General features: G+C 42.3%; 1 protein-coding gene across 1 annotated transcript in view; it reads right to left on the bottom strand.

Annotated features, from left to right (window-relative positions):
- Positions 1-11,152: 11,152 nt before the first annotated feature.
- Positions 11,153-24,299, bottom strand: part of ECT2 (epithelial cell transforming 2) — a 79,592-nt gene continuing 66,445 nt past the window's right edge. The window contains exons 24-27 of the mRNA XM_030216850.1: positions 21,085-21,192; positions 19,189-19,335; positions 13,363-13,687; positions 11,153-11,234 (exon numbers count right to left, since the gene is read on the bottom strand). Coding sequence (XP_030072710.1) covers positions 13,382-13,687; positions 19,189-19,335; positions 21,085-21,192 — 561 coding nt within the window. The 3' untranslated portion in view covers positions 11,153-11,234; positions 13,363-13,381. The remainder of the gene's footprint in view (positions 11,235-13,362; positions 13,688-19,188; positions 19,336-21,084; positions 21,193-24,299) is intronic.

Below are 24,299 nucleotides of genomic sequence, written 5' to 3'. Positions count from 1 at the left end.
GATACCGGTACCGAAGGACCGGGCGTCGATACCGATGCCGTCGAGGTCGACGTCGAGGGGCCGGCGCAAGTTCCAAAAAGACGGTCCCGCAGAACTTGCCTCGCAACTTGAGTCCGTTTCCGGAGACCGAGACACAGGGAACACGACTTGATATTGTGCTCCGGCCCGAGGCACTGGAGGCACCAAGCGTGGGTGTCGGTCTGCGAGATCGGCCGGCCGCAGCGACCACACTTTTTAAATCCACTCGGGACCTTCGAGGACATCGACGGAAAAATCGCGTCGGCGAAGTCAAAGTCGTCAATGGTGGCGAAAATCACACCTCGAAAAAGAAAAGCGCAACGCGGCGTCCCCGCTGGAAACGAGGGAAAAAGGGAGCGCGTGCTCCACACGCTCAGGTTTTTTTTTTTTTTTTTTTGAAAAAGAAAAGAGAAACCGGCGGTAACAAAAAATTAAATAGAAAACGAGCCGTGGAAACGCGATCGACTTTCCGGCGGCTGAAAGCAGAGAGAGCGGCAAAGCACGACTCTCTCCAGACGCGGAAAAAAAGGAACTGGCGGGAGCGGTCGCGCACGGGCGGGAGGACGGCCGCGCATGCGCGGTGGGCGTGCCCTGCGTGCCGACCGTCCCGCGAAGCCTTTTCCGGTTGGTGGGGGCTGCCGCGGACGTCACCCAGTCGTGAGAACAAGCAGCCTGCTTGTCCTCGGAGAAAGAGGGAAAACATGGAAGGATGGGGAGAAAAGAGGGAAAACAGATGGAAGGATGGCAGAGAATGAGGGAATCTAAATACATATAAAGCAGAGTTTTTTGTCTATGAGGGAAAAGTCTCAACCACTACAGCTATATTCTATACACCTGAGTGTTCATTTTATAGCCTGTAGAAAAAGTCATCATAGACTTGAAAAACCCTCGATTTTTTTCTTATATAGAATTTTTTGTTTTCTTTATCAAAAAGTAAAATCACTTATCTTGCCAAATATTCATTTGGACAGGCGCTTAGTCCAATTAGATCATGAAATTGCAATGGAAAACATGGAAGGATGGGGAGAATGAGGGAAAACATGGAAGGATGGGGAGAATGAGGGAAAACATGGAAGGATGGGGAGAAAAGATAGAAAACAGATGGAAGGATGTGGAGAGAGAAGGGACACTGAACAGAAAAGGGTAGAGTGATACAGAGACACTGGTTAGAAAGAGGGAGAGAGACATTAGATGGAAGGATCAGGAGAGAGGATAGATGGATGGAAGGATGGGGAGAGAAAGAGGGAAGACGCTGGATGGAAGGGTAGGGAGAAAGAGGTGACACTGGACGGAAGGATGCAGAAAGAAAGAGGGGAGACTACTGGAAGGATGGGGAGAGAAAGAAGAGAGCTGCTGGATGGAAAAGGAGAGTAGTGAAAGACTGGAGAATAAGAGGAAGGGGCATGGGGAGAACAAGGGTGAGAAAAAGATGAAAAGCCATAAGTAGATGAAGGAAATTAAAGAATGGATAGTAAGAATGAATTAAATCAGGACAGAGAGAGAGAGGCAGAAAAATATTGAAGAAAGCAAAGAAAAAGGTGAGAAAAATGAGAAATGACCAGGAAACCGTGGCAGAAGAGTTAAGCGAAAACGAAGGAAAGCAGAATCTAGAGACTGGGAGCGACACAATGAGAAAAAGTAAATGGCCATACAAGAAAGGTAAAGAAAATAATTTTATTTTTAATTTAGGATAAAGTAATATGGTACCTGTGTTAATGAAGTTTCAGAGACCAATACTTCCTTCCTTAGGTCAGGCGAGGATACCGTAACAGCATTATACTGACCTGAGGCAGGAGGTTTTGGCCTCTGAAAGCTCATTGAAAAGGGTGTTAGGCTATTAAATAAATTTTCTGAAATCTGATGCACTGAAAAGCAGCACTTTACCCTGTGTGACAAATGCATCTGATTAGCGTGACTAAATTTTGCTGGGGGAGGGGGGTAGAGAGAAAATTTTGTGCCCACCCACTTTGGGTTCAGGCCCATCCAAAATTGGCAGTCTGGCTACGCCACTGCAGCGTATACACGTTGAGGTTCATAAGCCTGCCCCTATAATTTTTGCATTCAAGACCGCTTACTAATTTCATAGCCGCCCTCTGGACCGACTCCATCCTGTTTATAGCTTTCCGTAGGTGCGGTCTCCAGAACTGCATGCACTACTCCAAATGAGGCCTCACTAGAGACTTATACAACTGTACTATCACCTCCTTTTTCCTGCTGGTCATGCCTCTCTTTATGCACCCAAGCATCTTTCTGGCTTTGGCCGTCACTTTTTCTACCTGTTTGAAAGCTTTAAGGTCGTCAGACACAATCAATCCCAAGTCCCGCTCTTCTTTCGCACACTGAAGCACTACACCCCCTATATACCATTCCCTTGGATTTTTGCGACCCAAGTGAATGACCCTGCATGCACTTGGGTCGCAAAAATCTGAGGGAACATGCCATGATAGAATTTCTGACTGTTGAAGGAATCCCTTCAAATGAAATTCACTGCTACATGCAGGTCATTTATGGTGATGAATGTTCATGTGAGTACTGTACATCACTAGACCAAAAAGTGATGAGACTGGGGCTCAAGGAGGGCTGATTCGTGTAATCAAAAACAAAGTCTCACATGAGAGAAGTTGAAGAACTCATAAAAGAATCAAAGGATAACTCAAAAGGGAAACAACTGACACTTGAACAGAGGAACACGTGGATTATATTATTGATATTCTTGGATATCGAAAGTTTTTTTTGCAAGATACACCAATTGCAGAAATGAAAGCTTTGCCTTGAAATCTGTCAGCAATCGTTGTCCTGGTATGAGAACCAAGGTAAAAAAAAAATTCACAAGATCATGACAGCCAATGAAACACAAGGCCAGCATGAGCTAGAAACAAAACAAAAATCCATGGAGTATCAGTGGCAAGGTTCAGCTGCAAATAAAAATTCAAAACACATCCTTCTGCAGGAAAAGTCATGACTACAATTTTTGGAACAAGGTGTTTACATGAACTTCCTTGAACCTGGTGCAACCATTAACCATTACATTGCAATCCTGAAAACTTTGAAAGAATGATAGAGAACAGTTTGGAAGCACAAGGAGGAAATTTTGTTACAACATGACACTAGGCCTCATACAACATTAAACACCACAGAGGCAATTAAGATGGGTCTCAGTCTTACCGCACCTGCGATACAGCCCACTTAGCCCTAGATTCTATATAGTACTCTTAGATTTAGGTGCCAAAATCAGCACAGATTCTATAACACCACACAACTTAATTGGCTTAAACTGAGCACTGATATCAATACTTAAGCAATAATGAGCACTAATTGGCACTGATTAGAATTTAGGTGCACAACTCGCTAAGCGTATTCTGTAATGTTAACTGAACTTCTCATGCGCACAGGCAAAAAGAGGCGGGGTTATTGGTGTGGAAATGGGTTGTTTCGTGAACATTCTGAAATTTAGGCGCCTAGTTATAGAATATGGCCCAGTGCACCTAAATCTACACATCAGGGTTTAACTTACGTTTTAGCTGGCACAGATTTAGGTGCTGAAATATTAACTACGCTTATTCTATAATTGGCGTCTAAATCTAGGTGCCAATTATAGAATACACTTAGTCGGCACTGATTTCAGCGCCAATTTTTTTTAGGCGCCATATAGAATCTCTTTTAGTGCCATGCGATTTCCAGCTTTTTCTAAAATTGAAGGAAGACCTGCAGGGGGCCTCTGTTCAACTCAAATGAAGAGGTGAAAAGAACCATGAGCAACTGGTTGAAAAAGATGTGAAGCTCTTTTGCAATGGCTTTCAAAAACTTGTCTGTCATGCATATTCCTTTTTGGATATCCTGAAATCCTGACTGGCAAGGGATACCAGCGACATAACGTAACCAAAGACTAACTGGACATAACTTAATCCTTCCTCTTCCTCTCTAAGTTCCCCCCAATGGTCTTTACCATACATGTACCTCAATATCACCTTGTTCATACCGGAATCAGCTAACGCCGTTTACAGTACTATGTAAGCCACATTGAGCCTGCAAAAAGGTGGGAAAATGTGGGATACAAATGTAACAAATAAATTTGAAGAAACATAACAAATGGTGGCGACTATTTAGAAACAAATACATGCAATAAGAGCAATTTTCAAATGTTTTCATGTTTTATTCATTATTTTCATTTAAACTAAAGTTATAAAGGCATTACTTTTCATTTAACCCTTATGTGTGTGTAGGTATAAATAATCATTTGTAATCTTTGGCTGAATTGTGCTAGTTTTTGGGTCTTTCGATCACTAGCTTGATGCACTGAGTTGGAGATTAAGCTTTTGACTGAAAAAACATTTCAATTGAACAGACTATTTAAAAGGAGACAATCAATCATTAAAAGCTGGCCTGTTACTATACACTTATATAATGCAAGCAGCAGAAAAGCCTCAATAATAGAATAAAAATAAAGCTATATGTTTTTGTTTTCAAACAAATGAAATTATTGGACAGCATTATGGAAATAAGGATCAATGTTTGCCTAAAGCATACAACTCTTCAAAATGGACAGAAACATCACCTAAATGTAGCAGATTCTGTAAGCTTAGTTGCTCTCAGATGATTCTGAAAACCAGAAACATGCACCCCCTCCTCATCCTTGTCTTTCTAGCACACTGGTAAAGAGCAACACAAGCAGCTGGATGAAACACCAATAGGCGATTCCAAAGTTACACATACCTCCACACATCCATACTTCTAACTATCCCACATACACCCAACTCTCCATACAAACCACTCCTGCCACCAACACACCCCTCATATCCATGCATTCATTTAATGCATACGAGTCTCTCAATTGAAAGCAAGCTCTGGATTGAGGGGGCAGAGAATAGCTAGGTGTATACTGTATAGGACAAAAACCAAAATAGACCAGATAGAGAAAGAGCACCGAAAAAGTTTATTAAGACCCTACACGGTACTAGTATACACGCCGACGTTTGTTTTTAGACAGCACCAGCGTTTATGCCTTGTACTCCATGAGAATTCTGGAGGCACATCTGTATACGTCAATCTGAAGACCCCTGAAGAAGGCCGGTTGGCCGAAACACGGACCGTGTAAGGTCTTAATAAATTTTTTCGGTGCTCTTACTCTTTGTGGTTTCTATCTGGTCTATTTTGGTTTTTCTCCTGCTTTCTTTGTTGTTTTATGTGTTTTGCGGGAGAACTGGACCTTCTTTTTGTTGGGTATACTGTATAGGGACAGGAAACTGGGAGGTATGGATTCCTGCCTAATCTGTCCTTGTATCAGAGTAGCACAAATAAAAGTGGAATTGTTTCAGGATCATGTCCATATTTTACATATTTAACACACAAAGCATCAAGCTGGTCCAAGTAAACTGTCTCAATCAATGTAGCTGCCCTATCACTTCAGTCTTGACAGAGGAATCATGCCCGTCCGCTTTACATGCTTTTCAAAGTTGGGATCAGATGGATGGGGAGGTGGATTTTCCGATCCAGGCATAAGCCTATTTCTGCTAACCCCATCTCAGCCAGCAATAGGTTTCAATGCTTTTAAAAAATGGGAATCCTCAGGATTGTCTCATTGGGGCAGTTTGATACCACATTAATTGCCTCCGTTGATCGGCATGTTCTTATGAACTTCCTCATAGGAAACTGGTTCACTTCTTCGCTATTCTATTATGTTTTTGAGACAGGAAGAATATTTTCTTTAAAAACAAAATGTAAAAAAAAAAATCTGAACTTCCTGGGTACCAAAAATTTGATCACAAGTATACCATGCAAGCAAACTCCACTGTACATCTGGTCTGCCCAATAAGAAACTCAGAGAATATGCATGATGCCTTATAACATCTGCATACTTCATCTTGATCTGTCATTGCCATTTTGGAAGACAAGACCATAGAAGTCTGCCTGGCATCGGACTTACTCCCCAGCTACTAGCTTTGAAGTCCTACTCCAGCTCATCCAGATCCATCTACCCATAAATCAGGGCATAGACCATTGAAGTCTGCCCAGCATTGGCCTTATTGCCTAATTACTGGAGTTGCCATCTAAACATCAGTAATTTTATTTTGGTTCCATTCTCTTTCTATATAGGAATCCTTTGCGTTTATCCTATGCATATTTAATTCCATTACCATTTTCATCTCCACCACTTACTGCGGGAGACCATGCCAGAGAGCTACCACTCTGTGAAAATGCTTTCTGACGTTACTCCCAAGTCAACCTCCACCCACCCTTCCAACGTCTATTCATGCCCTCTAGTTCTATTGCTTTCCTGTCTTTTGAAAAAGTTTGTATGCTAATATCTTTCAAATATTTAAACATTTACCATGGAAATAGGTGCTGGAAACTCAGTATGATGTGCATGAATGGATTAAAATGTAGCTGTTCTACCCAAGGTCTCCATGGCCACAGATGTCCAACAGAAGTACTCTAAACGCTTGAGACTTTGTTGACTTTTCTCCACCGTTTCTTAGTGTTGGAGGGACTGTGGGAGAAGGGCACTATGAGACATCTGGTAGTCGAGTCCAAAGACAAAAGCCTACTGAACATCCAGAGCTGCGATAATCCTATGGGACCTGTTTTTTTTTTTCCTAGGCAGATATAAATTCCAAGCAATTTTCATTAAACAGCCTTAATCCAGCTAAGCTGTTCCCAGTGAGCTCCTGGAAATTTGTTGGAATGACTCCTTTCCATAAGTGGGGTAGCAAGGCTATGGTCCATATATGACAGTGTCGATTGCACAATAGGACTCTTACCAAGTGTAAAGGCTTTTTATATTTAAATACACATGACTTGGTGAATTTTCTCTCTTTGCCCCTCTTTTTCTTGTTTCACTTTTTTTTTTGTGCGTGTTCCACTTTGGGTTGAACATACAATTTTTCTTTAGTTTTTGTAAGGAGCTTTTACCCCTCCCTTTGTTTTCCCTTTTATTAGTGGTATGGTTATATGAAAATATAGAGTGAAGGGGTTTTATCTTCCCCTTGTTCAATTTTGATGGAAGTTTACATAAGGTTTGTGGGGAAACATGCTGTATATTACTTTTGCAATAAGTACATTTTATGAGTTTTCCCTGTATTCTATATACGGCACCCAAAATTGCACGCTGAAATTTGGCATGTATTGAGTTTATTCCATAATTAACAAATGAGCAGTTAATTGGCAATTGAGCACTAATTACTGGTGCTAATTGGCAACAATTTTAATTTATGCACATCTTGTTAAGTTCTATTCTATACAGATGCAAGTGCAAATCTTTAAGAGTGCAACTGAAAAGGGAACGATGTCATTGGCGGACCAGGGGCATTCCCTAAAGATACATACACTATTATATAATTCTATGGATCTGCGCCTAATTTACATGCGAGGATTCACACCATGTTTCAGCTGGTATAAATCCTTATGCCTAAAATTGGGCACAGATCCCAGTGCTACAAGACGACCTCGTGAGACTGGGGGATTGGGCGTTCAAATGGCAGATGAAGTTCAACGTTGACAAGTGCAAAGTGATGCATGTGGGAAGGAGGAACCCGAATTACAGCTATGTTATGCAAGGTTCCGCGTTAGGAGTTACGGACCGAGAAAGGGATCTGGGAGTCATCGTGGATAGGACGTTGAAATCTTCAGCTCAATGTGCTGTGGCGGCTAAGAAGGCGAACAGAATGTTGAGTATTATTAGAAAAGGGATGCAAACCAAGCATGAGGATAATGCCGTTATATCGCTCCATGGTGCGACTGCACCTGGAGTATTGTGTTCAGTTCTGGTCGCCTCATCTCAAAAAAGATATAAAAGAATTGGAGAAAGTGCAGAGAAGGGCGACAAAAATGATAAAAGGGATGGAACGACTACCCTATGAGGAGAGGTTAAGACAGCTAGGACTCTTTAGCCTGGAGAGAAGGCGGCTGAGAGGTGATATGATAGAGGTTTACAAAATAATGAGTGGGGTAGAGCGGACAGATGTGAAGCGTTTGTTTACACTAACAATAATAGAACCAGGGGACACAAGATGAAATTAGAATGTGGTAGGTTTAAAACAAATCGGAGAAAGTTTTGTAGTTAGACTGTGGAACTCATTGCCGGAGAAGGTAGTGACAGCAGCTGGCCTTGCTGAATTTAAAGGGGGTCTGGACAGATTTCTGAAGGAAAAGTCCATTGATCGTTATTAAATTTTGGGTTTTTTGCCAGGTTCCTTGGGCCTAGATTGGCCGCTGTCAGAGAGTGCTGGGCTTGATGGACCTTTGGTCTTTTCCCAGTGTGGCAGTGCTTATGTACTCTATAACAGCACCCAACTTTGAGCGCTGTTTATAAAATAGTACTTAGCGTTTGGGGTTTTTTGGCATTACTACTACTCCTCCTCCCTCATTTCTATACCGTTACTAGATATACGCAGTGCTGTACACATTATATGCAGGTACTTTCTCTGTCCCTAGAGGGCTCACAATATAAGTCTTTGCACCTGGCGCAATGGAGGGTTAAGCGACTTGCCCAAGGTCACAAGGAGCTGCAGAGGGAATCAAACCCAGGTTGCCAGGATCCAAGCCTGCTGCACTAACCATTAGGCTACTCCTCCACTGCCCCAATCATAGAATTTAGTCCTTTATTTATTCAATCACAAGATATGGACACTAAATGTAAAACCTGTTTTAAAACAGACAAGCTGCTGAATTTGTTGCCCACTTGCATATAATACACCCCCACCATCACAAAAACAACATTTAGACAAGTTCTTGGAGACGTCCATTAACCATTAGCAGTTATGTAGTCTTAAGGAACCCACGTCTCGCAGGGTATGAATAAAGAATCCATCTAGTCCTTGAGCATCTGGACTGACCAATGTTGGGGTCAGGATACTACATTTAATACACTTGATCTGATCCAGTAGGTCACTTATGTTCTTAGCATATAGAATTAGTTTTCAAAGTAAATCACTATCTTCTCTCCAAGTTAAAACAAATCTCCAGCTTCATGGCTTGGCTGTACTGCCACTCCAGGAGATACTTGGTTGAATCAATTGTCTATTGGGAATCAGGTGCTTTGGGTATGGATTAGTTTTAACTAGATATGAACAGAGGCATCCCGCTGCAGAAAGCATAAGTCACTAGACGAGAGGAGGGAGTTCACAAGAGTACAATCCAGGACAAAACAAAAGTTATTACATTTCAAACTTCGAAGAGACCCAACATGTTTCAGCTAACCACCTGCTTCATGGGTACATCATAGCATTACTCACACTGCCCCAAAAACAATCATTATCTTCAAGGAGTTACATTACGATAAGGCCTGCCAAGTCTATCCTCAGCAAAGGGTCTACGAAAATGGCCATTGTTTTTGGTGTGTGTGAGCAGTGTTATGAAGTACTTCTGAAGCAGATAGTTGGCGTTAGGTCTTTTGAAGATTAACACATTTTAATTTGAATCCCATACTATTTTGTTTTGTAGACTCTCTGCTCTTTTTGTGGTTGTAGTTTTAAAATATAGTATCACAAAGCACTGGCGAGATCTTTTGATAGGACGGGAAACAGTAGGCTAGAAGGAAAATTAATGTCTCCACTGAGATGACTCCTGTTAGCTTCAAAAACAACCAAGGGGTACAGTGGAGAAATTTGGCATGCAGTCTTTGGTCAGTAAGGGAACTTATACTGCCCAGGTAAATCATTCTAAGTAGTAACAGAAAGTGAAAAAGTGTGACAGTTTATTTACATAATTTATTGAATATAAACTATTTTAAAATGTTGGAACAAAGCAATTTTACATATTTTCAGAAGGAATGCATTTTTCCATTACAAAATTACTATTTTGGCAGACGAGATACAAAATTTAAAATAAACAAAACGTTTGTACAATACGACAAAGTGCAGAATCAAACGTGGACTAACACAACACACTGACAATAAAAGTAGAATAGAAAACAAAACAAAAGCAGCCTACTATAAACCAAAAAACATTTGTAGTGTTTCAAAATACAGCAAATGCTGAGAAACTGTGCATCCTGTACATACACATTTCAATTGGACATCATAATTAAGGTTATTTCATTTGAATGGCATAGCTATGTCTTCTGTTAATTAAAAAAAAAAAACGCTTTTTGTCTTGTATGCACAAAATGAAAGCTATAAATGTCATGATCAATTTCTACCATATCAAAAAAAAGTGACATCCAACAATTTAGTTGGGTTTCCACAAGATGAAGTAGCATTTTGGCCCTCACTCCTGCAACTCCACACAAAACAGTATCGTATGCATGACAAAAAAACCAAAAAAAAAACTCAGCTCCATGCAGAACACATTTCTTCTCTGCAATGGCAAAAGAAAGCAAAGCAAGTACTTCAGTAAAAATAGACACTTGTTTCCTTTTGCCATTACAGGGCAGATTTGCTCCAGAGCCAAAATCCAGTTTATTTTAATATTTCACAAGAAGTATAAATTCATACCATTTAAAAAATGGGCCAAAAGAAACACACCTTTGTTTCTACAGGTTCTTATATAATCCTTTAGAGCAGGGGTGTCCAACCTCAGTCCGAGGGCCTCAACCAAGCTGGGATTCCAGGATTTCCCCAATGAATCTGCATGAGATCTATTTGCATGCACTGCCTTCAAAGCACACAAATAGATCCCATGCATATTCATTGGGGAAATCCTGAAAACCCAACTTTGAGATTGGACACCCCCTGCTCTAGAGGGAATGCAGAAAACCCTCTTCTTATTAAAAATCATGGATCATAAATTAAAGATGCCCCCCCCCCAAAAAAACAAACAAACACATGAGTCACCAATCCAATTAATTTGTTACAATACTCCAAAGTTGTAGGATTGTGACAAATGACCACAGCAGCTAAATTTAACACAAATTCCGATACTACTGTCAGCTTTAAATACTGTTCCAAATGTGTTTCACAGAACTTTTACAGCATGCTGTTAGGATCGGAAAGTTAAATACCCCGAGCCACATATGCCACTTTTCCGTTAAAACTAATAAAAGCTGCAGTAGTACTGTGGGATATACGTGGTTATTGATCCTAAATTTCCTAGTCAAGTGCAAGTAGCGAGTACCATATGAAGTATGCAGTACAGTCAATTGTCAGTAATAGTCATTTAGATCATACAGGATCTGCTGGAAGTGAACATCTTCATATCAAGTGGGTTGTAGACCGACTGAAAGTGTGATATTTCCTTTCAAACATGTATGGAAGGCTGACCAGTGAAGGTGACGGGATACCCTGTTAAAAGGAAAAACAAAAAAAAGTCAGTCTTCAGATAGGCTACTAGCAGCATCCAAAACAAAATTTTAAGCCTTTTCTTAAATGGAAACATAACAACTAGACCCTAAAATCTACTGAAAGTCACATTTTTCCTTTGAGTAAAAATGAAATGCACTCCCATCACCACTCTAAATGTCCATGAACTCTGCAAGACCTGGTAATTCGTATGGCGGATACTCGTGTTTATTTGAAGTACTATATATGTGCATCTTGTGTCCATGTGCAATTTGTGCATTTAGTAACCACAGATCATTCTTTCCAAGCTTTTCTTCAAAAACATTAGCCCGGGTTAACTTTTTTTTTTTTTTTTTTTTTTTTTTTTTAATTCTTCGCACTGGCTCCCAGGTTTTCTAAACACACACACACAAAAAGTTTATATACATCAATTTTACCCAGACTAACCTAATTTGTTATGAAATGCATTACAACCCCATATATACTCCGTTTCAAATTATACCACGTTCTTAGGTACCAATGCAAAGCCTAAACCAACTCAGTCAAGACAAAACATTCTGGTGGTTATACTTTGGTCAATGCCAGTATTTTTTTTTTATTTAAAAAAAAAATTTTTCTGCTTGAATCTGTAGTTCTCAGATTACTTAATTACATACACAATCTAAAAAGACAAATAAAACACTACAAAATAAAACAAATCAAAATCCTGAAGCAAATAAATTAAGTCATACTTTATCCAGCTTATAAGCTTTCATAAACAAAGTCTGAAATATTCCGTATTCACAATGGAAGTTTATTCCAATAAGCTGGTCCAGCAATACAAAAAACCCCCAACAACTTTACTTCTGTATTCCCTAGAGCATATCACATGATGTGATTATCCAACAATTTCCGAGTTGCTGATCTTTTCTACTCGATTTGGTTGATACATGAAGCTTTGTTGCCAAGACCTCTGATACTTGATGTGTAAACAAACATCAAACAGGCCATTTTAAACTGAATCCTATATTCTATAGGCAACTAGTGTAAACTTTCCAAAACTGGTGTCATATGTTCAAATTTAGTCATGCCAACCAAAACCCTAGCCACCGATTTCTGGGCTGTCTGTACAGCTTTCAATTGTGTATTTTGAAGTCCTAACAAAAGATTTGCAAAATCAAAGACTAAAGTGATTAAACTCTGTACTTACTGTTCTAAAACTTGGGGCTCAAACTTCACAGGAGACTAATTATACATGCAATGCATGGACATTGTACCGTTACTCCAAAGGCAGGACAATTTCCTGCAAAAAAATATTGCCTACCAGAACATTTCAGGGGAATATCCTTTAAGTTTGGAAAAACTGTCAGACACAAAAAAGGTGAGTGCTGAAATTTGATAAATTAAAAAAAAAAAAAAAAAAAAGTTCAGGCTGTTTTAATTCACGCTCTGACTCAACATGAATCCCCCCACCCAAGGGAGTTTTATGTTCTATTCCCATAGAAGTTAACGAATTACTAGAATTTTCATACTACCTGGAGATTACCTGCATGTTATTTAGCAGGTCCAAGTATCTTGCAGTTTATCTGGCTAAAGCTCCAAATAAATAGACAACATTCAAGCCAAAACAACCTTCCTAAAATGTTTTGGGACGAAAACATTCTATGAATTTCTCACTATTCAAAAACCATCTAGAAAACAGCAAGAAATTCATTTGGCTGACGTGGAAAATATGGTATGGAAAACAAACTCAAATCAAAATTAAATGAGCAGACAAATATTTTCTCTTCCTCCTATTAACCAAAGACTTGCCAGTGACCGTCACCCATTTCCGTACAGACGTCTTTAGGAACTAACTTGGCACAACTTTCAGCTTTTAGGCATCTAGTTTACAAAAGTGTAAACTATAGAATTCAACAATTATGCAAAAAGTGTCGGCTCATTATCAGCTTGGAAAGAAAGGTCTGACATCCAAATTGAAGTTGTGCATCTACAAAGAAATACGAACGTTACCTGGAATAACTAAAGCAGCATATTAAGAATAAAGAGAAGTATGTAACCACACAGGAATAATGTGAACAGAATTCTTAGCCAGTATACCCATTAGTTCAGCTTTTGTTATAATGAGCCCAAAAAGAAACATTAATCTCACTTCTCTGGCAATCAGGACATTAAGGAGAGGTTTCCTTTTCCTTGCTGAGAGAGTTAACGGAGCTTTGCTCCTTTTCTTCCACGTGTTCAGAAGCAGCAACGACTGAGATTGTGGGTGGTTTGGATAGCAGCTGACTATTAGGAGTTAATTTCTTAGGGCTAGTCATTCCTTTAAAAGGATGTAACAATGAAGTACTTGTGGAACCTGGGCAGAGAATAGTCCGAGACCTAGGACTTGAGGAACTCCCATCAAGGGAGTTTGAGCGCTGAACAATAGCGTGTCTGGCAGGTCCATTTATGCTGAAGGTAGAATTGGAACGTGCAATCTATGAACAGGAAGGGAATGAGGAAAAATGTTTTAAAATAATTGCTTGAAGTAGTCTTGTACAGAAACATGAAATCGCATTCCACTGATGTTATACATGACAGAAGCCACAACAGATTCATTAAGTACTAAATGGTACTAAACCTTCAGATTTCAATGCAGGTTCGAAATATAGTAGCTTTCCTGTTTCTCTGCTCAAATGTAGTTTGAAAAATTATTTAAAGCAGCATCAACAGTCCATAAAATTTCAACCTTGACAACTTATTGGAACCACAAGGAGAAGGGAAAAAAAAAAAAAAAAAAAAAAAAAAGTTTATGGGCAACTTCTTCAGAAATGTTATACATGACTGGGCAATTCATGGTCTTACTCCTGTTTTCCAATTGGGTTTGCTGACAGCCCACACATATAATTTATGCCACACTAGCCGTTGAGCCCGTGAAAACGGGCTACTTTTGGAATGGGGGGGGGGGGGTTTCCAAGCCCCCCCCCCCGAGTCGCCGCCACCGCCCCTCCACCCAGCCCGAGCAGCACTGTAAACTTACATCAGCACGCAGCAGCAGGCACATCAGCAAAGCTGCCGTCGAGGCGGGCTTCCTTCTCTGCCTGTGTCCCGCCCTCGTGTGACGTAACGTCGGCGAGGGCGGGACAAAGGCAGAGAAGGAAGCCTGACGGCAGCTTTGCTGATGTGCCTGCTGCTGCGTGCTGATGTAAGTTCACAGTGCTCGGGCCAGATGGAGGGGCGGCGGCGACTCCGGGGGAGGGGGAGCAGTTCCGACGTCTGCAGCATGCCAGTAGAGACTTCCCTCTCTGTCCCGCCCCCATCACCACGTATTGAAACGGGGGCGGGGCAGAGAGGGAAGTCTCTACTGCGCATTTGCGAGTGAGTACGGTCACTCGCCCTTTATATGTTTGATACTTTCACATATTCAAATACTTGGGATCCATGACAACAGTGGTGGTTTAAGTCTTTCAAATGTTAATTTTTTTCCCAACATATCAAGCCAACTATGAGCTAGTAAATTGTACTGTTGGTAGTACACAATATTTTTACACTAAATCACCCTAAACTGGTAGCTGCTGTAAAAGATATTCCTACACACACACACACACACAGAAAGATGAAACTATAGAAACAGAGCAAGCACAAGGTCACATGATCTGGTTCCACTTAGCAGCTTCCAGAAGCTTCTCAAATTTAGTTTTAAACTGCTGCAGAACTTTATACCTAGGTTTAGAGAAGTTATTATGCAAATTAAAAAAAAAAAAAAAAAAAGGACAAGTAGGTGGGTTTTAGATCAATGGCCATTTTTGGAATACTTATAAGCACTTACCGAAAAAACAAAAAACAGGGAGACAGTGACAAATATTTACTTAAGTGGCTATATGTTAGCTGGCTTACAAATAAAGCAAATATTCAAAAGCTGAAGTTTGCACAGGTCCGAGCTTTGAATATTTGGGAATAATGCTGTTGGCGGTGAGCAAAACGCTCACTGCCGACAGCTGAATATTGACCCTCAAGCTGTTTAAAACACACTGTTGTTCAAGAATGATGACGAACTGGTTAAAAATGGAAGATCATCCAATTTCCATAGAAGCTGTACATAATGTTAATAACCACCGTCATCATCTGAGGGATTTGGCATCTCACTGCAGACAAAACAGATTTGGGATAAGGGCAATAACAAGTAGAAGAATATACAAAAGAAAAGAAAAATCATCAAGTTGGAATTTAAGACAAACTTCTACAAAGAGAAAAATCAGAGTAACGAAGATACCAAATGTCCGTAACATTCACAGGAATAAGAAAAAACTGAAGACGCATTTCAAAGTCCAGATAAGAAATTAAATTGCCCCTTCTCCCACAGCATATTACCCACATTTGGTACATGCCAAAAGAAAATTTGCCTTTTTACTTTTACAGAAGAAATTAGCTAAAAATAATAGAACTTTATCAAAAACATGAAAAAAAAAAAAGTTACCAAATGTTCTGAGTTCGAGCTTTTCACATTAAAAAAATCAAAGAGAAAAACAAGATAACCAAATAAGTACAGCCAAGCCGATAAAAATTCAAAACTTAAAAGTGGAATAAAAAAAGGAAGAAGTAGACTACAGACCTTTAGTATAAAATTGGTGGGAGGTAGGATAATGGAAACACTAAAAGACAGATTAGTGTAGTACTTTGAATCAGTGTTACGTGATGATAGGTAGCATGGTTTCATAAGGACAAATATGAATAGTAACATACATAGTAGATGACCGCAGAAAAAGACCTGCACAGTCCATCCAGTCTGCCCAACAAGATAACTCATATGTGCTACTTTTTGTGTATACCCTACTTTGATTTGTACCTGTGCTCTTCAGGGCACAGACCGTATAAGTCTGCCCAGCACTATCCCCGCCTCCCAACCACCAGCCCCGCCTCCCACCACCGGCTCTGGCACAGACCGTATAAGTCTGTCCAGCACTATCCCCGCCTCCCAACCACCGGCTCTGGCACAGACCGTATAAGTCTGCCCAACACTATCCCTGCCTCCCAACCACCAGCCCCGCCTCCCACCACCACAAGAGAAGTACATCAAGGCTACAGTAGATGTGATGTTCCTGTATTTCACTAAAGTGCAAAAGTTTCACATAGAAAACAGTGATGTACTGGCTGAGCCACAGAACTGAGGATGGTAGACAAGGGTGTCCACTCAGAGGAAAGAAACCTGACCACAACAATAATCAGTGTGAAGACCACTGATTCGAGTAATATTAAGGTTAGGAAGAAATTAGGAAGGTCTGCAGATACTATGGTACTCAAAGATATAGAGAAAATGGGTTACCTAAAGGCCACTTGGAGAAGGGACATCCAATGGAACATTGTAACCAGGGTGGAAAAATATCTACGTGACAAGGGAATGAACTGGTGGTGGAATGACACTGTATGTGTTAAAATTGTACTTCATCTTATTCTATACAAAAAAAAAAAATTGTAAATTAAAAGTGTTAAGGGTTCCATACATTAAGGGAGAATGCAAAATCTGCTAGCAACAGACTGAAATCTGGCTACAGTGGGCTTTACCCTTTACAATTTACTAACCAGGACACTGAAAACCTGACTTTTGTTAATTGAGAAGCTACTAAAGATGGAAAACAATAGACTGTATTAAGTGGGAACATTCAAATTATCCCAATACTGAATGGGTGAAGTGTCTCATCAGTGCAAACTAGGGACATTAGGGGGGCAATTCTATAACACGACACCTCTAGTTAGGTGAGCTGATGCCACATGCTTGGAGCACCAATTCTATAACAGCCATCTGTGCACCAAAGTGTCATTACAGAATACTAGCGCAAACCAGAATTTAGTGTGCCACTTATGCCAGGTGCAAGATGGGTATAACTAACACACAACACAATACAAAATATTAGTCATTTAAATCCTTGAAAGACTGTAAAACAAAAAAAAACCCGTCTTTTCCAAAAATAGAGAGGCAAAGACGACAAAGTTGCAAGGAGGGAACCGAAACGCATTAAACACTCCTGGAAAGATCATCCACAGAAAACAGGGGTGTCAACAAAAAAAAAAAGTGACATAATTGAAAAATGTGTGGGATAAATACACAGATTCCACTATATTTCATGAAGGGATAGAAGTATTGAGCATCTCCACTTAAATAACTCACACTTAGGGGCCCTTTTACTACGCCACGTAAGAGTCTACGCACGCCCAAATGGAGCTACTGCGTGGCTCTTGCGGTAATTTCATTTTTGGCGTGCGTCCAAAAGTATTTTTATTTCCTTGCGCGGGTGGCAAATCGGCGTTTGGGCGTGCATAGACCATTATCGCCCAGTTACCATATTAGTCTTCACCGCTAAGTCAATGGCTGGTGGCAAGGTCTCGGACCAAAAATGGAGGCGTGCTAATTTTGATTTTGCCGCACGTCCATTTCCGATGAAAATTTTTTTTAAAAAGGCATTTTTTTTTACAGGTGCGCTGAAAAAATGTTCTGCGAGCTCCCGACACACGAGCCTACACCATCACAGCCCATATTTCAGCACAACTTAATAAAAGGACCCCTTACAGAATACAGCCAAAAAAATAAAAAGACAATACAGAAAGGCTCGAATTCTGTGGCCCCAAAGAATCTAGTGCTGCTGATAGGCTCATAGCCAATTCCTCCATCAGGCTTGTAGGCCTGCAAAATTTCACATCATTCCTACTGAGTTAGCTTCCCCCCACATGTAGTCGGGGGGAGTGCACCTGCTACTGTTGTCACCATCATAGCTCATAGGGAATCCACCCAGCTACTACCGCCAAATGAGGTGGGCCCCACCCAAACCATGCTACAGGACTCCTAACGCTTTCTTCAACTGAGGCATGGTACAAGCAGCAGCCTTACATGTTTCATGGTACTTCCTGTACTTCGAGGGAGCTGCCATTTTGGAACCACAATCGGATTTCTACAGTCCAACAGAAATTCTTCCCAATGAGTCATACAGACTCACACCCCTCAGCCACCCCCCCCCCCTTATTGGTTCTTAATGAGGGTCCCAGCTGCAGTAACCTATAATTATTATTATTATTTATTGCATTTGTACCCCACATTATCCCACCTATTTGCAGGCTCAATGTGGCTTACAGAGTGTTGTTATGACATAGTCATGACAGAATCTTAGATACAATCAGTAATAATCAGAAGATGTATGAGGGAGTAGAGAAGTAAGTGTTAGATAGGGTGGGTTAAGAGGTGTATTTTAATACTTGAGTGGGATGGGTAGTGAATTGAGTTGTTAAGGGTTCTTTTTTGTAGGCTTTGTTGAAGAGATGTCTTTTCAAAGATTTATGGAAACAAATGCTTTACAGTAACTGCTTTACCAAAAGGCCTCTCCCCCCCCCCCCCCCCCCCCCCCACCTCCAGGCAGGGTTGGCTTAAACAGGAAAGGGACAGGAGGAAGAGAAGGAAACCAGTACCACTGGTAATAGCTTTTTTAAGGTTTTATTTTCTTATATACTACCTGCAAACCAAAAAGCTATAGAAAGTAGTGTACATTCAGATACAGGAAGTATTCTTCTGTCCCTGAAAGGGGGATGTGGGGGGCTTACAACCTAAGTTTGTATCTGAGGCAATGGAGGCTTGAGTGGGTTGCCCAAGATCACAAGAAGTTTTATCTACCTGACTGGGGGAGGGGGGGGCACACTCGTGTGTCTGGATTTGACTTAGATGAAGGGTGAAAAATGCCAAAGTCAGGAGTCATTTTTCCCTTGAAAAATAATTAAGCATTGCAATAGCTGAGCTTGCTCAAGCAGCAACATGGGGCTACCTCCAACATGCTTCCATCAACTAACATTGTAACATCCTCTTATAATACAAGATTAGCATTACCCATGCGAGACTTGAAAACAATGCAGTAAAGCAGTTTTCAAATAAATTCCTGCTTCAAAATGGTCTCAAAACACATTTCTCGCCAGAGTGGACTACGTTACACAATTTCATATCAGCTTGGTTTACACTTACTGCTAAAGATGATGTGCTGGTCATACGGCTGCCGAGAAGGTTCTCACTACTGGAGCTTGGACTCCTTCCTTCTGGTGTACTGTGCCCCAGTAAAGCTCTTTGTAGTGCTCTCTTTGGTGTTTTTGAGAAAGAAAATGCTCTGGTAACCTAAAAATTGTCAAAAGAAACACCGTTCTTAAACCTCAGGACAAGATTCAGATAGGACTAAAGAAAGGAGGCTATGCTTATTAGGATGAGCAGATGGTTAGTCATACGAGTTAGATGTCTGACACTTTCTACTCCGCTGTTTCTAAAGGGAAAAGCAAAAAAAATAATCTTAGCCCTCAACTGGCCGGTAAACAGGCCCACCAACGCCAGCACTGTCCAGTGCACTTCTCCGCGCCCGGGAACGTACCCAACCATTCCCGGGCTCCGAAAACCTCCTCGCTGCCACTGCAGCAACCCGATCGCCTCCCCCGAGCCCAGGCAGGCCCCGAAAACACACGGACCTGGCGAGCAGCAGAGTCGGCGCTGAAACACCGCACCCCACCAGTGCAGCTCTTCACTCCCGGGGACGTGCCCAATCGTCCCTGGGAGTCAGAAAAACTTGGCGCTGCCTCCCTCGACCCAGAAACCGGCCCCCAAAATGGCGCGCAAACGGCCAAACAGCACAGGCCCACCGAAACGGCCCCGAATTTGGCAGCCAGGTCCCCACAAGAGTGGCCCCGAACATCCTCCCCAATCACGTTTCGGCCCAATTCGGGTCCCGAAAACAACGGGAATGCCCGCAACGCCTCAGGATGTGCCCTAGAGCCCCAAACAGCCCAGAAGTGACCCCTGCAGCCTTTGTTTCCCTCTTCTTACTTAACCCTATGTTACATTAGCAGTTCAGGTTCTTCCATTTTTCCCCACTGGGCACAATATTTAAAAAATAAACTTTGTGACCTGGATTGGCCACTGTTGGAAACAGGATGCTGGGCTTGACGGGCCTTTGGTTTTTCCCAGTATGGCAATACTTATGTACTTAATACATACATGTGGACGAAAATGAAAGTGTACTACAGCAGAACTAGAAACAGACGGTTCATGAGCAAATAAAAAAAATTAAAAAAAAAAAGTCAAGCAAAATTACCTGCAGCTTTACTCCATAAATGTTTCTCTTCTCATTCCCACTGTAGTAAGAGCCCTTCTGCAACCCAAATTCCCGAGTGTAAAATTGTCTCACTACCCTCTCTAAAACCAAAATTAAGTTACAGCAAGAATCAATATTAAACTATTCACTGCAACCATCTCTGCTCTTGTCCATCTAAATGAGACCTATAGGTATGTCTCTGAGGCAGAAAGCCCGTCACCTTAAAATAAAAAGGAAGGTCTAAGCTCCCTAGGCATTTTTAAGGGTTCACAGCTTGGACACTAATTCATTTTTATACCAACATTTTCCTGCTGACATTGGGCAGTTGTCCAAGTCAGACTCAAGTACTCGGATGCCAGCTCCGAGAGTCGAGGCCTCATCTTTACAGCCGACTCCATTGTTGGGATGTCTTGTTGCTTTTGAGTTTAGATTTATAGAATACGATCATTTTACGTGATTTTAATCCACACTTAACTGCTCCCCTGCTTTATTTTGCTGAAGAGTTCTTGCCTGCTCGGATTCACTGGGTATTCAATAAATTGTTATTGGACCAATAGATGTAATGTAAAAGGGGAAATTGCTGGATTTAGTGTTTATGGTGTCAGCCCTTCTAGAGGGTTCTGCTTTGCCTGCTTTGTAATCAAGGGTATGAAGACTTTTGAAAAGCACTAACCAGCTGCTCCGGCTTAAAGGATACAAGAATGATGCTTAGAAGAACAGTTTTCCCAACGCTCAAATTAAAAACCATTTTGAAAGAATTTATGAAACACGATGAATAATTTTACCTTTTTGGATGTTTTCTTTATTGCCCTGGATGCCCGACTGAGTGTACTGTCCATATCTTTTGTATTCACTTCAATAGACTCTGGATCAGTAGTATAAATCAGATTTTCCTATTAAAGACCATGACATTAGAACTAGTTTAAAAGAGTGCTTCTAACCACAAATACACTTGTTTCGAGATGGAATATACTTGGCAATCCTTAATCCATTATAAAGACACACTTGTAAATTAAAGATAGGCTCTACTGACATCATGTGGACAAACCACCACATAGCAATTTAAATCATAAAATGGATCAAGCAGCAACTTCTATCCAGTTAAACTGGACAGTTTTATTAATGAGAAAGACCTCAACGTGCTTATCTGTAGCTGGTCAAACTGGGTAGGAATGATGAAATTACGATGTGGCTGGATTAAGAATAAATTCAGTGAAGTCTGCTGTTAAAAGGCAGCCAGATCTGAAACTTTGAACAGTGAATTTTTGAATGACTTGCATGCAATGCCACAAGATAACCACTTGATACTGAAGTATTGCAGAACCTAGTCCAGTGATGGGCAACCTTTTGAGCTTGGTGTGTCAAAATTCGCCAAAAAACCGAGCATAACTCGGGTGGTGTGTCACTTCGAGAAAAATCACTGCTACTAGGACCGCCCCCGGCCCCCCCTACCCGAGATCGCTGCCCACCAGAGGTCGCTGGGCCCCCCCCCTCCACCCGCTACCGGGCCCAGAACTAACCTTAAAGCCTCCTTTCACGTCGCAAGCAAGCAGCAGCAGGGCAGACCTCTCCTCCTTCCTTCTGTGCTCCGCCCTCGCGGACGTTACGTCAGGCGAGGGCGGGACACGGAAGGAAGGCGTGGCCTGCCCTGCTGCTGCGACGTGAAAGGAGGCTTTAAGGTTAGTTTCCGGGAGCGAGGAGGGAGGGCGGACCACACTGCGGCAGCGCCGCGTGTCATCGAAAATGGCTACGCGTGTCATAGGGACCTAGTCAGACTCGGGTGCGACGGTCTCAAACAGCTTCTGTACTTCAACTATTATTCTGTCATTACAGCAGTGACGCAAGTTAGTTTTTAGTTGCCAAGTCTGGCTTACAAAAGAGCATACAAACACAGCCTGCAGGGATCTTGCAACTCATGTGTCCTGAAATCACCTGTTCAGCCCTACCCCCAACCACTGCTAAACCCGTTATGCGGCAGGGAGTGCAGTCTCGTTGGCTGGCAGCAATAAGCAACGGTGGACTAGCACGAACTGCTGAAGCTGCTTGCACTCCTCTGATATGTGGCATCTGTGGCTGCACATGAGCAGATATACTCTCCAAAGGCTTTCACTATCACAGCACATAATTTTAACTATCGCCACCACCCCCCCCCGAGGTCACCACCGCTACTCCCCACCTCCTCCCGAGGTCGCCACCGCTCCCCCTCCACCACCACCACCACCCCTGACGTCGCCACAGCCACTGCTCCCCCCTCCACCCCCTCGAGGTCGCCGCCGTCGCTCCCCCCCCCCCTCCGTCCACCACCGGGCCGGGCCCCCTGCATTGAAATTGCAGTCTCACCTCCGTGAAAGCAGCGCTGCAGCCAGCAGAACGCCTCCCTTCGGGCCTCCTTCCCCTCGTGTCCCGCCCTCGCGGAAGTTACGTCAGATGAGGGCGGGACACAGGGAGGAGAAGGAGGTCCGAAGGGAGGCGTTCTGCTGCCTGCAGCGCTGCTTTCATGGAGGTGAGACTGCGATTTCAACGCAGGGGGCAGACGGTCGACGACGGAGGGCGGGTGGGACTGCGGCACCGGGCCCCCCTTGGAGGCCCGGGGAATTTTGTCCCCCCCCTGCCCCCCCTCTTGGCAGCCCGGTTGGGGGGGGGGGGGCTGATCTCTCTGGAAAATAGAGGTGCTTAAGAAGAGATTTACTAGGACTTCCAAGGACAAGCTTTGCACATCAATTCAGACACACAAGTATCTACAAATCACAAATTATGTTGTAGAATATAGTCTGGCAAATGATATAGTCCTTTCAATCAACAGGTTAACAAAGTTACTAAGTACTGTTTTATTGATATTCCTAAAAGAGCAATTACATTTACACAGTAACTACTCTCAGGATTGTTACTATGTTGGCAAATTGTAAAGATAAGAAACTTGCTGGCAAAATAGACAACTTTTCTCTCTCTAAACTACCAAACCCTTATGGGTAAATCTTTCCATAGCCACTGAAATGCAACTCTGAATCAGGAATGAGGGGGTGGGGGGTGTTATTCAGGAAGAATGGGGCATTAGTGATCAGAACTAAGATTTCATTTTCAAACTGTTTTATACCTGCATGGGATACTTTACAAGATTTTCAAACCTTCAATGGCATAGGCGTCACACGCTTGTTTATACGCAGATTAGTTATGCCCCTATTTTAATACAGTGAAACCTCGGTTTTCGTTGACTTTAGATATCGTCGGTTTCAGTTTTCCTCGTTATTTTTGTCGAAAATTGTCTTGGTTTTCGTTGGTCGCCTCGGAATTCGTCGACTTTTTACAGAGACCACGCATAGGCAATCTGTTACTTCTAATAAGCGTTTGCTATTCTTTTGGGTGAACCAATCTGGCGGCAAGCTCCGCCTACTGGCTTCAGCCCACATAATGGCTGGCTAGATAGGCTGGTTCATGCCGTCTCCTGTTCTCGAATCTCAACCTATTCTCCTTTGAGTCGCCCCACTCCTTGCTCCTGACCTACCCTCAGTCTCAGAAGAAGCGGCAGGGTAATCTGAACTTGCGCGTTTCGATTAGTTCGCCTTTCCCGAGTCGCGTTCGAATGACGTAAGGGCAGGGGGAGTCCGAAGTTGCGAATGCGAAGTGGCGCGGTGTGGCAGTGTAGATTGATAGTGAGGATGTGTTTCTCCACGTGCAGGTGTGTGTGTATAACTGTCACTTTCTTTCTGCCACTGTCTGCAGAGGAGAGAGAGGGTTTGGCTTTTTGCCGCAGAGCGTTATTTTTTTCCTTGGTATCCGGCTGAGTGTTGTTCCAGGCCGTGGGCACCATGGAGAACTTTGAGTTCAGTCTTTCGGCACCGAAGAGCCTCGTTCCGCAGAGTGAGAAGAGCTGCAGCACGAGCGAGCTGGGCAAGCTCCTTTCTCGGCAGGTGATGTGCTGTGAAGGGGAGAGTAGCCGGCGGTAGTACCCAGTCTTTACTTTCAGTACTGGATGTCTTGTGGTAGTGGGGGAAAACTCACT

The sequence above is a fragment of the Microcaecilia unicolor genome, chromosome 10, assembly GCF_901765095.1.
Source record: "Microcaecilia unicolor chromosome 10, aMicUni1.1, whole genome shotgun sequence".
Lineage (NCBI taxonomy): Eukaryota > Metazoa > Chordata > Amphibia > Gymnophiona > Siphonopidae > Microcaecilia > Microcaecilia unicolor.
Note: the sequence above shows the minus strand (reverse complement) of the source record. Positions and strands in the feature narration are given on the sequence as shown.